The 16,982-nt window shown below is 45.9% G+C and overlaps 1 protein-coding gene across 2 annotated transcripts in view; it reads right to left on the bottom strand.

Moving 5' to 3' along the window:
* LOC138300753 (nucleolar RNA helicase 2-like) overlaps positions 1-16,982 on the bottom strand; it is a 338,402-nt gene that overhangs the window by 310,518 nt on the left and 10,902 nt on the right. For both annotated transcript variants that reach the window (XM_069240509.1, XM_069240510.1), the window contains exon 2: positions 394-636. In XM_069240509.1, the coding sequence (XP_069096610.1) occupies positions 394-636 (243 nt within the window). The remainder of the gene's footprint in view (positions 1-393; positions 637-16,982) is intronic.

Below are 16,982 nucleotides of genomic sequence, written 5' to 3'. Positions count from 1 at the left end.
GGGAGCACACACATGGTATTGGAATGGTATAGAAGTGTCTTAAATAAATTATCTACATCTGTTGTTCTTTGGCAGCAGCATGAAAAGGGTCTGGCTTGACTGTGCACTGGTTTGTTTTTTCATTAAAAAACAAGAAACAAAGAAAAAATTCCAGCTGAACAAAAGTGTTTTATACTTGCACTTCTTTCTGTTGCAGAGTTCTACGTTTTCAAAGGTGCATGGAAATATTAGAACGTGTATGAACATAAATAAGGAGCCCATTTGGTAGAACTCTAACTTCAGATTGCAATTTAAATTGGGGGCTGTTTCAGTAAACAGAGAACATGTCTAAATTGTCAACACAAACGTACAGTTAGCACAATGAAGAATACAGATATAAAGGATAAACACTACCTGTTCAATGTCACTTTTATGTTCACTGCTTTCTTCACCAGAATCTGAAAAGCATTTGGACTCCGGGAGTCCACTGCTGACAGATGTTCTTTTGGGACTATGATCTTCCAACTGGCAGCTGCTATTTTGTTTTTTCATCTTCTTGGATTTAGGAGCATTAAGGCTGTCAGAGTCATCGTCTTCAAGATGTTTCAACTTCTTTGACTTTTTTTGTTCCTTGGACTTTTTCTCTTTCTTTTCCTTCTGTAAGAATACAAAATATGTAGTTAAAAATAAAACAGAATGCAACACTTTGATTTATCAAGAACACAAAAACGAGAGACCTGGCACATTTACACTTGCAACCAAGGAAAAATCGGCCATTCTCTGATCATATCCAAGAACTGTTTGACGTCTCAAAATAGAGGAATGGTCATCACAGAAAGACTAGAGAGTGGTGGGAAGAGGAAAGGGAAATTTAAGAGCTTACAACGTATCAAATTTATCAATGAGCTACACTCTGCAGCCCATTATAAGTGGTGTAAGCGGAATGTCTCTGTAGACAGACTGAGAATGGGCTAATACAGCACTGTTTATTGGCCCCACTCCTCTGCCTCCTGTATTTGTACGCTCATCCGAGAACGATTGCCAATTCTCCAGGTGTCCTTACAATGCAAGAGTTACTCCCAATTCATTCTTACATGTGTGCCAGTTACATGATCCTATTTGATCTTACACCTAAGGGTACTCAAACTTAGTAGGTCTAGGATAAACTGCAGGTCTATGCAACTTCCCAGACATTGAAAATTAAATGTTCAAAAAATGTAAGGTGGTGATGTTTAGAGGGAAAACACAAGAGGAGAGGTAGTGTGACCTGGAAACTGAGTTAGAGGTAGAGGTAGAAGGCAAGTGTAGAAACCTACCCTTATTTGGGAAGTATCTTCTTCATCAACCTAAGCATTGCATCCCTTGCGATTCAACCGGAAAGGTAAACAGGGATGTGGAATTCCTATGCCCGACGCCCGGGACACCTTGTTTGGGGTCAATGGCAACAAGTTTTTATGTTTACTTTGTCCTTGGGACAAGTAGGCCCAACCCCCTGCAGCACAAACCCTTTGGCTGCCCGTTTACAGAGAGTGGAACTCTCTGCAGCTGAGGTAATGTGTTTCCAAAAGATAATGCTGTTCGAACTTGTATTTATGGTTCATTATTTGAAAGCCTTCATTATTAGGGTGCGTGCTGTAAATAAATGTTTTAAAGGTCACACTTCACTACGGACGTTGGTTCCAGTACAAAAAAAAAAAGTGTACACACATGTTTGAAACGTTTAGGCTAAGAGGCTAAGTATAATGCTCCCAGAATGCTCTCTGATTATATGCAAATGAAGTGTCATTTAGTAAAATGTGTTGATGCATGCTAGTATTTCCCAAAAATATTACTAATGGAAAATCAGTGCAACCATTTTCAACACGATTATGGGAAGCAAGAAAATAAACAAACACTGACAAAGCCAACTGATCTGACATATTTTTATAAGTCTTTTAGTTTCATCAATGCGTGTCTTGTTTTGACATGGCTTTTGTAACACTTTATTGTTGTGGGAGCTACCAGGCCCTCAACATCGTAACAAACATTGGCAAAACCCCCCCAAAAAGTTTTTGAACTCTTAAAGCACACGTTGCCACCAGCGGCATAACAAAGGCCCCGCAGCCGCCCTCCAGGGGGCCCCTTCAGCACAGCACCTGCCCCGAGTCTGGAGAGGGGGCTCCTCCATGTTCTTTGCAAAGGGGCACCCTCCAGTTTCGTTACGTCACTGATTGCCCCTGTAGTTCCTGACACTGAACAAAACTACTTTGTGTGGCAATATGCTCCTTGTGGAAGAGCAGAATGCGATCACTCACAGTAAAGCCAGCCGAAAGAGAGAGAAATAGAAGTTTAATAAAAACAAAATGTCTTTGTTAACACCAGACCTAATTAGGGACCAAGACCCACATGTAGGAAGCTTTTTGCATGTCGCAAACAGCGACTTTCGCTGTTTGCGACGTGCAAAAGCACATTGCGATGCACAAACCCAGTTTTGCGATTCAGTAACCTGGTTACCGAATCACAAAACGGGTTTGCGACTCGCAATTAGTAAGGGGTGTTCCCTTCCTAATTGCAACTCGCAGTGCAATGTAGGATTGTTTTGTGACCGCGAACGCGGGTGCAAACCAATCGCAGTTTGCACCCATTTCAAATGGGTGCTAACACTTTTGCGGAAGGGATCCCCATGGGACCCCTTCCCCCCATTGTGAATGTCACTGTAAAAAAAATTTCAGAGCAGGCAGTGGTCCTGTGGACCACTGCCTGCTCTGAAAAAATGAAACTAAAACGTTTCATTTTTCGTTTTTGTTATGCATCTCGTTTTCCTTTAAGGAAAACGGGCTGCATTACAAAAAAAAAAAAAAAAACCTGCTTTATTGAAAAGCAGTCACAGACATGGTGGTCTGCTGTCTCCAGCAGGCCACCATTCGCCAGGGGGTCGCAAATTGCGACCCACCTCATGATTATTCATGATGTGGGCATTTGCGAAGCCCTTGCGAATCACAGATGGTGTCAAGGACACCATCCTACATTCGGATATGCGACTCGCAATTTGCAGGTCACAAATCTGAACCTACCTACTTGTGACCCCAAATTCTTAAAGAAAGTCACAAAAGTGCACCCATGGTATATGTCGTACCCCTATAAAATATTTGTGAACTGTATTTTAGCATGGGTAAATACGATGTGTAGATTTGCTCATGTGAAAATCTATTGAGCATTTGCAAGTTCATTTTCCCTCCAGCCACTTTCTTCCCAACCCTGGAAGAAGTTCTAATTCTGCCATTGTCAGGAGTAAATGTCCAACCTTTCTTGTTATGGGAAAATATTAGAGAGAAGCTGGTAAAAATCTTTAAAACATGCAGGTTAGTAGGTTTGCAGACTCAAAGGCATTCCAGCCCTGGAACTATTGGTTACTGCTTCCTCCAGCCCCAGTATGCAGATCTGCAGAAAGGTGGCAAAATAAGGAAATTGCTACAGTAGGGATTGAAACTCCAAGTATTCAAGCCCTACTATGGTAGTAGCCCTGGCATAATCAGAGAGGCTATTAATTGCTGCCATAATTTGTCGCCACACTACATGGCACCAAAGGGACAAGTAGATCTTTTTACAGGACAAGTAGATTTGAGAAGCAACCTGTCCCCTGGACAAGTAGATATTTTAATAAATTCCACACCCCTGGGTAAAACATTAACCCATTGTATGGGGTGCAGGGAAAAATAGGTTCCCTCAGAAATAAAGTGTAGTTGACTTTTGGGATTTATAATCTATACAGTTAATTTCCTGACTGCGCTACTATACCCAATCACAATTGTACCTCAAATGTCATGATCCCAGCTAAACATAGTAAAGTGGAAAATATTGTGTAGATTATGTGCATGAACTCTTCTATCCCAAGTTTTACGTTTAGATCTGATGAGTTCCTGTGCTCTTGCTTTTTGCCACAGTAATCTGGAGGCAATATTGATTATTAAATGCCATAGTGAGCTCATTTACCAGCATTTAAACAAAGATTTGTTTATTAGGAAAAAAGGGTGCATTCATTCCATATAAACCTTGAATATGCAGTGCAACTTTGTAAGTTTAGCTATAATTTGTACAATGAACTGGTCTTTTTTCCAGCTAAAGAAAGTTCCAAGATATGTAACTTCTTGAGTGAGCTTTGATTTGGCTACAGCTGCTATTTTTAAATATCTAGATTTGAAAAAATTAAGTAACTCGTCTAAGTTTCTTGAGCAGAGAGATCAAAGAATAATTTTGCTGCGGAGATTCAATGAGCTCCAGCTAAACACCAATTTGGGAGCATGAAAGTGTTCCATTTTATCAGAGCACATTTGCCTCAGTGGTATTCAGGAACTCAATCATGTCTTATTTGTTAGGCCTTAAATGAATGTTTGTTTTTTTTTTAGATCTCCTGTTTATAAAGTAGAATGCAAGATCCTTGAACGTGGTGTCAACATATTTTTTTAAGGACTTCTTTAAATGAACGTCTTTCTTTTGTTTTATTCTTTATAAGCATTTTACATTTCTTTTGCATTAATTTGTATTAATGCTGAGTTTCATCTGGCCTGGATTGTTGTGTTAATCTCGTTTGAGGTCAAGAACAATTAATAAAAGTCTGGGTTATCTTCAGAATGAAAATAATTCAGTTGTTAGGATCACCCACAAGATGGGGACAAGACATTAAAGGCTCGAACCTGACTTGAACTAGATGTTTGACTAAGTCCAAGGGCTTCTTGGACCCTCATCCACATTAAAAAAACAAAAAAAAACAAACACAAGAGCTCAGCAATGAGCTTTTTGCATTTTGATTATGGGAGCTCAAAATACAAAGAGCCCACAGCAGTGGCATGACCATCCTCTGCAGTGGCATTGGAACAATGCTTACAGACGGGGTAAAAGTCATTGTCATCGCTTGACTAAAGTTCCTTGACTGTTCCTACCAAGCTTCTGATAAATACTGATATTTGCAGTTCACATTGTAAAGTAACCATGCCTTTATGAAGTATGTGAAAGTAAACATCGGGGACATCATGGCATTCTCCTTTCTTCTGTATATCAGCAAGAACGCCAACAGTTAAATGTAAAAATACACTAAATATGCAATAGGAGAATTAATTCACAGATTGCCGTTTTATAAGAATTACCAGGACTTTGTCAAATGAAGTTGCTTGTCATGAGAGTTTGTACTTGAATGCAGGCCTCTTCCCTGTCATTCCAACAACGATTTATGGGGTGCTGAAGCACCCCTGCACCCCTACTTTGAGGGCCGCTGCTCCTCTGATGCATTGAAACAGCTAGCCACGGTCTTCAGCACTTGAAAGGTTTGTGTCTAACACAAGAAGAAACATTGCAGTGTTTGCTTTGCTTCTCCTTTGTAGACATGGCATTTCCAGTACCTCTTCTGCCACTGTTTTTCTTTTTTTTCTTTTTAAACAACCCGCTGACCTGTAGGGAGGAGGAGAAGGAAGGAAAGACGGTGGAGAGTAAAAGATGGATGGGTAGCAATAAATAAAAGACAACAGAAAAAAAGAAGGAGGAGACAGAGTGACAAAGACCTAGAATGGCAGTGTCATAAGGAAAAAAAAGTCAGGGTAGTGAAAAGAAAATGAGTATAAGATATAGAGCAGTGGTTCACAACCTGTGGTCCCGGGACCCCTGGGGATCCGCGAAGCCTCCTCAGGTGGTCCGCAACTGCTTAGAAAATTAAATAATATTAATAAATTAGGTCCATAGCTTTTAGCGATGATTCGGGGGGGGGGGGATGGGTCCCCGGATTACCAAAATGATTCAGTGGGAGTCCCCAGGTTCCAGTAATGATAAAGTGGGGGTCCACAGAAGTCTAAAGGTTGGGAACCACTGATATAGAGACAAAGATAGAACAACCAAAGCAGAGAGGGAGTGTGTGAAAGGAGGAGTGTGACAGTCAGAGACTGAAAATGTGAGATAATGAGTTACAGTGAGACCATTTAAGTATGAGAGGGAGTGCGAGTAAGATGGTGTAAAAGAGGCAGCGTGTATGTATCACATGTGCAGCACTCACTAGGCTGAAAGGCCTTTAAACCACCCCCCGACCCCCCCCCCCCCCGCCCACCGTTGTGTTTCTTAGCAAGGGCTGCTGCTGCTCCCAAAACACGCTATTATGGATCTGATGTGTGCTTGGCTGTCCTGGAGATAGGACCTCAGTTGCAGCCTACCACTAATTATTTCTCAGCTCATTCAGACATTGATGCGCATAAAAAGTATGAGAACTTTTATCCCGAGTGCCATGGGGTAGAAATGTGCATAGAAAGAACAACATTCTGCAACTGAGTTGTTGGCATAACATGCAAAGCTTAAATGAAAATTAACTGCTAAAGTAAACCAGTGGGAAATGCATTGTTTTACGTTATGAAAGTTATGATGGTTAATACTAACACTGCAGAACTCTGTAACCAGGCAATAACAGAACTGAATACTGGCTGGTGCAGTGGGAAAAAGTGACGTATTTAGAGTGCTGGAAGGTCTTATCTTTGTCCGAAAGGATTGCAAATATGAAAGTCCTTATTTTTTAAAAACTGCATTACACACAGAAATAAGATTGGCTACGGCAAAATGTACAACGACATCAAATGCCCTTAGTTAGCTTTAACACTGCTCAATAGCTGCCCCGCCACCAATCGTCCCAACTGCTCCCGCTGCTGTTCCCGCTTTGCACCCTGCCCTCGGTCCTCCATCCCACGTGTAACGTGTCATGAGGGCCACGCCTAAGGCCCAAGGGAAATGATCATGCGTGCACTTGGTTGCTGGTCTAGGGGGAAACTGCATCAGCGCAGCCCCTACTTTATTACATAAACTCGGCTCCGTGTTCCATCCGGACACACGGAACTGGATACAAATAAAATGAGTCCGGGTGGCTCTCTACATCCCTCCCATGTTTTACTTCACAGAGAAGAGAAGAGAAACAGAACAGAAAACGAAGAACGCAAGGATGAGATATACGCACACAAAATACCAAAACAGAATAAAAGGATACAACGTCTCAGGGATGAAACCCCGCTGGTGAGCAAGCAATGATGACCCAATGTTGTTTCCTAGGAACCCAAAGTACAGAAAGTCTCTGAGCTGACTGTTCGGCACCGGGTTGGGGTGCAGATGATAACATCCACTGCTAGGAAGGGATCCTTCTTGACCGGCGTTTTCAGCATCAGCAAAATAGCATGTACAGTTTTCGCAAAAATGACAATAAGCTATTTTAAAACTAGACAGTGCAAATTTCAACAGTTCCTGGGGAGGTAAGCGTTTGTTAGTTTTGCAGGTAAGTAAACCACCTACAGGGTTCAAAGTTGGGTCCAAGGTAGCCCACCGTTGGGGGTTCAGGGCAACCCCAAAGTTATCACACCAGCAGCTCAGGGCCGGTCAGGTGCAGAGGTCAAAGTGGTACCCAAAACACATAGAAGGGGGTGCCCCGGTTCCAGTCTGCCAGCAGGTAGGTACCAGCGTCTTCGGAGGGCAGACCAGGGGGATTTTGTGGGGGACACAAGTCAGCACAAAAAGGACACCCTCAGCGGCATGGGGGCGGCCGGGTGCAGAGTACAAACAGGTGTCAGGTTTGCAATAGGTTTCAATGGGAGACCCAGGGGTCTCTTCAGCCCAGCAGGCAGGCAAGTGGGGGGGGGGGGGGGGGGGGCGCTCCTCGGGGTAGCCTCCACCTGGGCAAGGGAGAGGGCCACCGTGGGGTCGCTTCTGCACTGGAGGTCGGATCCTTCAGGTCATGGGGGCTGCGAGTGCAGTGTCTTTACCAGGCGTCGGGTTCTTAGAAGCAGGCAGTCGTAGTCAGGGGGAGCCTCTGGATTCCCTCTGCAGGTGTCGCTGGGGGGGGGGGGGGCTCAGGGAGGGTCAACTCTGGCTACTCACAGGGTCGCCAGGGAGTCCTCCCTGCAGTGTTGGTTCTCCGCAGGTCGAGCCGGGGGCGTCGGGTGCAGAGTGGAAAGTCTCACGCTTCCGGTGGGAAACGAGTGGTCTTTAAAAGCTGCTTCTTTGTTGCAAAGTTGCAGTCTTTATGGAACAGGGCTGCTGTCCTCAGGAGTTCTTGGTTCTTTTAGATGCAGGGTAGTCCTCTGAGGCTTCAGAGGTCGCTGGACCCTGGGGGACGCGTCGCTGTTGCAGTATTTCTCGAAGTGGGGAGACAGGCCGGTAGGGCTGGGGCCAAAGCAGTTGGTGTCTCCGTCTTCTCTGCAGGGCTTCAGGTCAGCAGTCCTTCGTCTTCAGGTTGCAGGAATCTATCTTGCTTGGTACTGGGGGCCCCTAAATACTCAATACTGAGGGGAGGGGGGCACATCCCTAATCCTATTGGGAGAATCCTCCATCTGCAAGATGGAGGATTTCTAAATTTAGAGTCACATCAGCTCAGGACACCTTAGGGGTTGTCCTGACTGGCCAGTGACTCCCCCTTGTTTTTCTCATTATCTCCTCCGGCCTTGCCGCCAAAAGTGGGGCTGTAGCCGGAGGGGGCGGGCATCTTCACTAGCTGGAATGCCCTGTGGCGCTGTAACAAAGGGGGTGAGCCTTTGAGGCTCACCGTCAGGTGTTACAGTTCCTGCAGGGGGAGGTGAGAAGCACCTCCATCCAGTACAGGCTTTGTTACTAGCCACAGAGTGACAAAGGCACTCTCCCCATGTGGCCAGCAACATGTCTGGTGTGTGGCAGGCTGGCAAAACCAGTCAGCCCACACTGGAAGTCGGGTATGTTTTCAGGGGGCATCTCTAAGATGCCCTCTGGGGTGTATTTCACAATAAAATGTACACGGTCATCAGTGTGCATTTATTGTGCTGAGAAGTTTGATACCAAACTTCCCAGTTTTCAGCGTAGCCATTATGGTGCTGTGGAGTTCGTGTTTGACAGACTTTCAGACCATATACTCTTATGGCTACCCTGCACTTACAATGGCTAAGGTTTTGCTTAGACACTGCAGGGGCATAGTGCTCATGCACCTATGCCCTCACCTATGGTGTAGTGCACCCTGCCTTAGGGCTGTAAGGCCTGCTAGAGGCGTGACTTATCTATACCTGTAGGCACTGTGAGGTTGGCATGGCACCCTGAGGGGAGTGCCATGTTGACTTGGTCATTTTCTCCCCACCACCACATACAAGCTGGCAAGCAGTGTGTCTGTGCTGAGTGAGGGGTTCCCAGGGTGGCATAAGACATGCTGCAGCCCTTAGAGACTTTCCCTGGCATCAGGGCCCTTGGTACCAGTTACAAGGCACTTACCTGGATGCCAGGGTGTGCCAATTGTGGAAACAAAGGTTTAGGGAAAGAACACTGGTGATGGGGCCTGGTTAGCAGGCCTCAGCACACTTTCAAATCATAACTTGGCATCAGCAAAGGCAAAAAGTCATGGGGTAACCATGCCAAGGAGGCATTTCCTTACAGTCGGTGATGGTTAAAGTAAGCCATTGTTGACTTGTCTAGCAGCGCTGTCTTGATGTCAGCAAACACCTTGTCCGCCATAGGGCTCCATTTCCACCGATGCCCAGTTTTTGTGAGCTGTCTGAGGGGTTCCGCCATGGTCGCAAGTTGCGGAATAAACCTTCCACAATAGGTTGCCATGCCCAGGAAGCTTCTAACTTCTGTGGTGTTTTTCGGAATCGACGCTTGACGGATGGCATCCGCTTTTACGAGGGTCCACCTGTAGACCATCTTTTGAAAAAACATAGCCGAATAACTCCACTGACGTCTGATAGAACGCACACTTTTTCTTGTGGAGTGTTAACCCTGCCTCTGATAACCTCTGCAGTGTAGCCCTGAGGTGTCGATGATGTTCTTCTCTGGTTTTGGAGTAGATGAGGATGTCATCACTCAAATTGATCACCCCTTGCAGTCCTGAGAGCGTCTCCCTAATCACATTTTGGAATAATTCGGCAGCCGAAGATACCCCAAAGCTCAGTCTCTTGTATCGCCGAAGTCCCACATGCGTTGAAAAAGTAGTGATATTCCTGCTGTCAGGTTCCAGCTCCAGCTGATGATACCCGGCATTGAGGTCCAATTTCGAGAACTACTGTGCACCATTCAGATCCGCTATGATATCATCCACCGTAGGCGTTATATGCTGCTCTCTTTTAATGGCCTTATTGGGGAGGCGCGTATCAACACAGACGGATGGCGCCAGGTTGCTTAGGGCTTGGCGCTATTACCAACGTCCCGTAACAACACCCACGGTTTGGGCCCTTCTACCTTCTCAATCACTCCTTGGTCTTCAAGCAGCTGTAGTTCCTTTTCCACGGCTGGTCGCAGATGAAACGGAACGCGTCGGTGTCTGAGGGCAACGGGTGTAACTCTGTGATCTATGTGTAACTTGACACTTTTACCTTTGAGTCGCCACAGTCCTTCAAAGAGCTGCGGAAATTCGTTAACCACGCATTCGAGTCATATACCGCACCCTTTAGAGGAAGTGGCTCTCTGCCCCCATAGTTGTAAATTTTAGTGGTAGTTGGGGCAAGCGATGGTGCTGGAGTCAACTGTCTGAACAGAGTCTCATCCATCACATTCACAGATGCTCCTGTATCTATGAGCACCATCGCCGACTTGCCGTTGATCTGGACTTTGCTCATGGGTGGTGGTCGCTTTTTCTGTTGCCTCCCACCAGTGAACGAGATCACAAAAATGTCTTCGTCTTCATCCTCTTCGAAGGCTGGAGTTCTTTGAGCTGTGGTCTCACCAGACTCAGTCTCCTTGGTCACGCTTCTAACCTTGGTGTCCCTTCCTTTCTGGTTTCCTTGCCTGCCTTTACCTGACCTGCCCACTCTCGCAAGTGGTTATCTTTGCCGCACTTGTCGCATGTTTTTGCTTTCGCTGGGCACACCATTGGTGGTTTGTAATCATACCCGCAGCTTCTGCAGACTTGTGCGCTCTGTCTGACAAAGTTCGCCTTTCGCCCTGAGGGTTGGCTAATTTGGAAGGCATCTACCTGCTCTTCTTTCACCTGGACTGGATGGATGTGCGGTTGACGCAGCTGCCAGTGATTGTCCCCTTACTGCCGCCATGGCATCCGCCCTCACTGCTGATAGCTCGCGTGAACGCGCCAACACCAAGATGTCATCGAGGGGCATACCTTGCTGGCGTTGGATGAGCTTCTTTAGTGCATTTGATCGGCATCCTTGAATAATCTGTGCTCTGATCTCCTCTTGTTGATTAAGGCCTACACTCGAGCTTGCTAGTTTCCTTAGTCGTGCGTAGAACATGTCCATTGACTCGGCATCAGTTTGTTGAGCCTGCAGGAGTTTGAAACGCTCAAAGTCTGAATTTAGTTGCGGGTCAAAATGCTTGTTCAGAGCTTCCACTGCCGCATTGAAGTCCGACTTATCGCCAGTGTTAGGGAGTGCATCAAACAATTCTTGCAGCTCATCTCCTCCCATGAGCAGCATAAGAGATCTGTGCACTGCGCCGCCCGTCTCTCTTGTGGCGCAGAACTAATTTTCTAATCTGTTTAACCATAGGTGCCATCTTGGAGAGTCTGTGGGCGGGTCAATCAGTTGGCTGAATGGGGGCAGCGCCGTTACTGAGGAGTGAGCACTGGCAACTGGGGGTTTTCCTGCGGTGGGGCGCTCATGATGTTCCTATTCTTATTATAGTGGTACCTCTTTTTTTTTCCCCCCACACGTGCTCTTTCCTCTATGGGGTGTTCTGTACCTTTTTTTAGGGCCTTCTGCCCTCCCTTCTTACTGGACTAGGGCTCCTGTGCTGCGTTCCCCCTCCCTGGGGAGGGCAGCCTGAGCGGCTCGCTCCCTGGAGGTGGGGTGTGCGCGTGTGTTGAGCCGTGCACAGCCCCCACGTGGTGCTGCAGGGGCTCTGGGTACGAGCGTGGTCTTCGCTCCGGTGCCGAAGGTGAGGCCGCTTGCAATCTTTTCTTTCCTGCGCGCGCCCCTTTCAGGTCACGGCAAATCCTTACGGGGCTCCAGGACACAGTCGGGAGATTCTTATCGGAAGGGAGGCGGGCGTGCCTCACAGAACAGGGCGCGGCGCGCTTCTTGCCTGTTCGGCCGAGCGCCCGCCTGGCTGCACACCTGCTCGACACCTTTTTCAGCGGGGCATGAAGTCGCTGCCCCGGTCTTGTTATTTTCCACTACCAGGGCTGTCCATCGGCCGTCTCGGGACCTGGCTGCGACGCAGGGTTATCAGTAGCCCGCTCGTCACCACTGTAACGTGCTGTGAGGGCCACGCCTAAGGCCCGAGGGAAATGATCACGCGTGCACTTGGTTGCTGGTCTAGGGGAGAAACTCCATCAGCGTAGCCCATACTTTATTATATAAACTTGGTTCCGCGTTCCATCCGGACACGCGGAACTGGATACAAATAAAAGGAGAGTCCGGGTGGCTCTCTACACCATGCACGCTTCGCCAGGGGAGCAATAATCAGCCATTTACAGGGCTTTTCAAGTGCCCACAGCCTACAGCCCACTAGTGTATCCAGTGTACTCGCAGCTTGGAGTCCAACTAAGGACGTTTTTAAGCGGCTGACAGTGGTGTTTGAAGACAGCTGAAGAGTCGAGAAGTGGCCCCAGGGGGGGGGGGCTTGAGTGGGTCTGCAGTTACGAACATCACCCGGATGGCAGACAGTAAGTGGCGAGTGAGGAGAGTGGATGCCGATGGGAGTAAGAAGCGGAGATAGCCCAAATCCTCAACATCTGGTTAAAACTCACCCAGGCTACCACACATAGCTAAGAGACAAACAAGACTAGTTAAGGCTGACTGCTCTTTCAACATCTCCCTTGCAATTGCTGGCTGTATGTATTAGCCACCAGACTGAGGTCGGGGTAGGGTTAAGGCAGAGAGGTGCGTATGACCTTAGCTGCCATTACAACAGTAGGTTGAGCCCAGTAGCTATGGAAACGGGATAACCAGGTTCAAGAGTGGCTTGTGGCCCCAGTATGCTCTCTCCCTTTTGCCTCCCAACCCCATATCCAGCCTAGGGGTGGCATCCTGTGGTGTAGGCCTTGCATAGTTGGGCTAGTGTCTTGAGGCTGGGCTGAATAAGCATTGTGAGGATCAGAGGACGCCTTGCACTCCTGCTGTAACAAACACAGGCAACAGAATATGGACATTGGACCTCTGTCATGCTCATGCCCCATCACCCCCAAAGCCTCACTGGCCTGCTCTAAGCCAGGTGGTTGGTATCCACTGGTCATGCTGCTGGCTGTGTGGTTCACTGCCCTAGGGCCAGGCTTGGGGTCAAGTGAGGAGAAGCGGGAAGACCGTGGCAGCTGGAGTGACAAGCTGACCTTGAAGTTAAAGTGCTAATGACACAAAATTAGCTTAAAGGGGGCATCTCCCATTAATTATAAGCTCATGAAGTAATTCTGCGAGCAGGTGCGAGGAATTTTCTAGTTGAATCTCGAGGCTTAACTCTTTCTTTGAGAGCCTTGATGGACAACACTAAGTTGGGAGTGGTTGCATCCCAAGGGTTAAGCCAGGCAGGTGAGGAAGCAGCCAGATTAGATCCTGTGCAGCCTCCTCCCCCTAGAAGCTTCCCCACCCTAACAGGCTTTCAGTCATTTATCCCCTAATTAAAATACTGTTTCTCACCCCCAGCATTCTACTCAGTCATCTGGTAAAATAACAACATCAGGGAAGACCAGGCAACCACCTGTCAACAAATCTCAGAAACGTCCAACAAGGAAAACAAGCATTTGCAAAGCAATGAGACACACATTTGCTTGAGTGAGAGCTATTGGCATTGTAAATGCCTAACTGGACTTTTCTTGCCAAATAAACTGGTCAGCCTGCCTCAAATTTTGGTATTTTCCTGCCACATAATTCTAGTGGCTCTGCATATAACACAGCTCTTCCATTTACCTTCTTCCACTATCTTCAGCCAAAAATGAAAATGTTGGCATTTAGCATCCTAATTTAAATCTGCCATGTTAATTCCAACAGAATACCACTTTCACCACCCCATTGTCAGAGCTGCTGGCTAGCTAACACAATTCCCCCCCAAAAAGACAAAAGACAGCCACAGAGGAGTAACAAGAGAAATAAACTGGAAGTGTCACCCAAACATATCAAGAGTGTTCAAACAGGCATAGTGTAATTAGGATGTTAAGTTGACCTGAATCATGGTCATAACTGCAATAACAAGAGATTACTAAAACATATCTAATTATCATGTAAGCCCAATAAAAACCCTTTATCAGAAATAAATGTTTGGCATAAGACTAATGCTCCGAACAGCCCCTAGAGGACACCACAATGAAAATAGCATTTGTAAGAAACATGGTCATGTAACCCTATAGTTAGCCCCTAGAGGGCATAACCATACGAAAAGAAAATATCAGAAAGTAATGCAGCCAGACCATATATTTAGCCCCTAGAGGGCCTAGCACATTATACATTTTTAGGGCTAGCAAGCCTATTGAAATGAAATTACAAACAAGGCCTTTAAAATACAAGCAACTACCATATGTAAAACAAACAACCATGAGAGAGTTTACAAAGACAATGAATGTGGGAGGAGTTATTATTTTGGAGTCCCCACTATTAGAGTGTAGGGACCCAGAGATGATGTAGAGACAACGCGCACGTTGTGGTGAATGTTTTGAAGATGGTCTCCCTGTCCTAGGACCACCACAGGCTGAGTTATGAGCAAAAATGTTTTGTCAAAGTAATGCCCTGCAAAGCATTATGGGGCAAGTTTTTGTGCCTGTGAATATTGTAGTATGTTGACTGTAACGCTCAGACCACCCCCAGGGGAAACTACAATAAAAATAGCACTTGTAAGAAACAGTCATGTAACCATATAGTTAGCCCCTAGAGGGTATAATCACATACAAAGAAAATGGCAGAAAGTAATTTAGTGTAACCATATATTTAGCCCCTAGAATGTAGTGCAAGCAAGCAGGCCAACTGCAATGATATACCAAACAAGGTCCTTAAAACAAAATTACAGCCAGCTGCAAAACAAAAGTTCCAGCCATCAAAACTTAAAAAGACACTGAATGGTTGGAGGGGTTATTATTTTGAGATCCCCACTAACAGTCTGGGGATCCAGAGATGATGTAGACAGAAAGAGCATGTTGTGATGAATGCTTTGAAGGTGGTCTCTCTGTCCTAGGACCACCATATGCCGAGTTATGACCAAAAATGTTTTGTAAAAGTAACGCCCTGCAAAGCTTTATGGGGCAAGTTTGAGTGCTGCAAATATTGTAATATATGTTGACAGCAATGCTTAAAACAGCTACTAGAAAACACCACAATGAAAATAGCATGCGTCAGTAAAATGGTCATGCAAATAAATAGCCACGAGAAGGCATAACCACATGAAAAGAAAATGGCAGAAACTAATGCAGTGTAACCATATATTTAGCCCCTTAGAGGCCCTAGTGCATTACATTTTCTAGCAGGCCTATTGCAATATTATTACAAACAAGACCCTTAAAACACAAACTACGCCCAGGTGTAAAACAAACGCTCCCGCCATGAGAAATATCAATTAGACATTGAATGGTGGGAGGGGTTATTTTGGGGTCTCCCACTAACCTAGTGAGAGGACCCAGAGACAATGTAGAAAGAAAGACCACGCTGCCGTGAATGCTTTGGGGGTGGCCCCATTGTCCGAGGACCACCATACGCTGACTTATGAGCAAAAATGTTTGTTGTTTTTTTTAAATTAAAGTAATGACCTACAAAGCATTATGTGGCCCGTTTTCCCGAGTGCAGTGAATACCGTAGTGTTGGCTCTCCCGTTGTGTTGGGAGAGCCGCTTTGAGGATTTCTGTGTTTTTTTACGCAAATCATTTATAAATTACAAGTGTTTTTGTGAAAACTATTGAGCGTGAAGGGGAGAGAAAAGAAATACCTCTAATTAGGTAACGGTGTGAACAATGTGACCAGTGTTTCAATATTGCCGATGGAGTTCGCGCTGTGAGCACCATGGCTGTCATGAATCACAAAGGGGAGAGACAAAGGAAACAAATTGTTTGCCCACGTTGAAGTATGCCAGGAATCATGCACTAATCCATGCAGCAGGGTCAGTCTGCAAGACGGTAACAAAACCGCCCCAAGGCGGGACAAAGCATTTACCAGTGACAGCAAGACATTTTTGGAAGGCAAGCACACTAAGGAGTGAAAGTGATGGGCATGAGATAGGCATGGGTAAAAGCCTACAGAATACTTACAAACAGGTCGAAAAGCACTTGTGTGCTTGACCTAAAAAGGCACATAGAATCACCAGGACCAATTCACAAAGTCAGTTGATTATGTCTGGTTGTGAAGCATGCCCCAACTGCAGAGCAGAGATTTAGGACTACTGACATGATCCAGAAACATTACAGCCTTGATTGTAATTTTCCACTGAATTTTGACACATGCAAACTAAAAATTTTATTGTCAGGGCCAGATATTCCTCAGGAGCAGATGCCCTCCAAAGCTCACATTTCAGGAATTCCGATTTTAAGGTTAACATCACAATAGTTCAGAATGGCTAGATAAGGGGGAAGGGTTTTGTGGAGGAGACTGTGGGAGGGAGAACTGGAACGATACAGGCACTTAATTAGCAACAGCATCTCCAAGCAGAATCACTGCAATATCTTCTGTGCCAACCGATGGTATAACGATTACCTCCAAAGGAAAGTTCACTTCTTCCTAGCATTTCAAATGGCCCAATCCGTATATATATATATTTTTTTTAATCCAAGAAAAACAGAGGGCCTGATTTAGAGTTTGAAGATGGGTGTATGTCCATCAGAGCAACAGAAGAATTCACTCCATCACCCTGACAGACATCCTGTGGTCCAATGTGGTCCCACAGAAATTGCTTACCATTGGCAGGAACCACCGTCATGGAGATTCCTGCTAATGTTGTAAAAGTTTGAGGGACAACTTCAAACAGCAGGAGTTGTTTATGGAAAGAGTAAATCTAATGACCTTCACCCCACGGCTGTGGAGGCCATTATTTTATTTCTACTGTCCCTCACCACCACATTCCCGCTAGTCCGAGTTTTCCATCTAGACTGAGGAAGTACTGCATGAACCCAGATATTCTAAGTCCTTTACAAT

The sequence above is a fragment of the Pleurodeles waltl genome, chromosome 6 (assembly GCF_031143425.1).
Source record: "Pleurodeles waltl isolate 20211129_DDA chromosome 6, aPleWal1.hap1.20221129, whole genome shotgun sequence".
In the NCBI taxonomy this organism is placed as follows: domain Eukaryota; kingdom Metazoa; phylum Chordata; class Amphibia; order Caudata; family Salamandridae; genus Pleurodeles; species Pleurodeles waltl.
The sequence above is the reverse complement of the archived record's forward strand: the minus strand, read 5'-3'. Positions and strand labels throughout refer to the sequence as shown.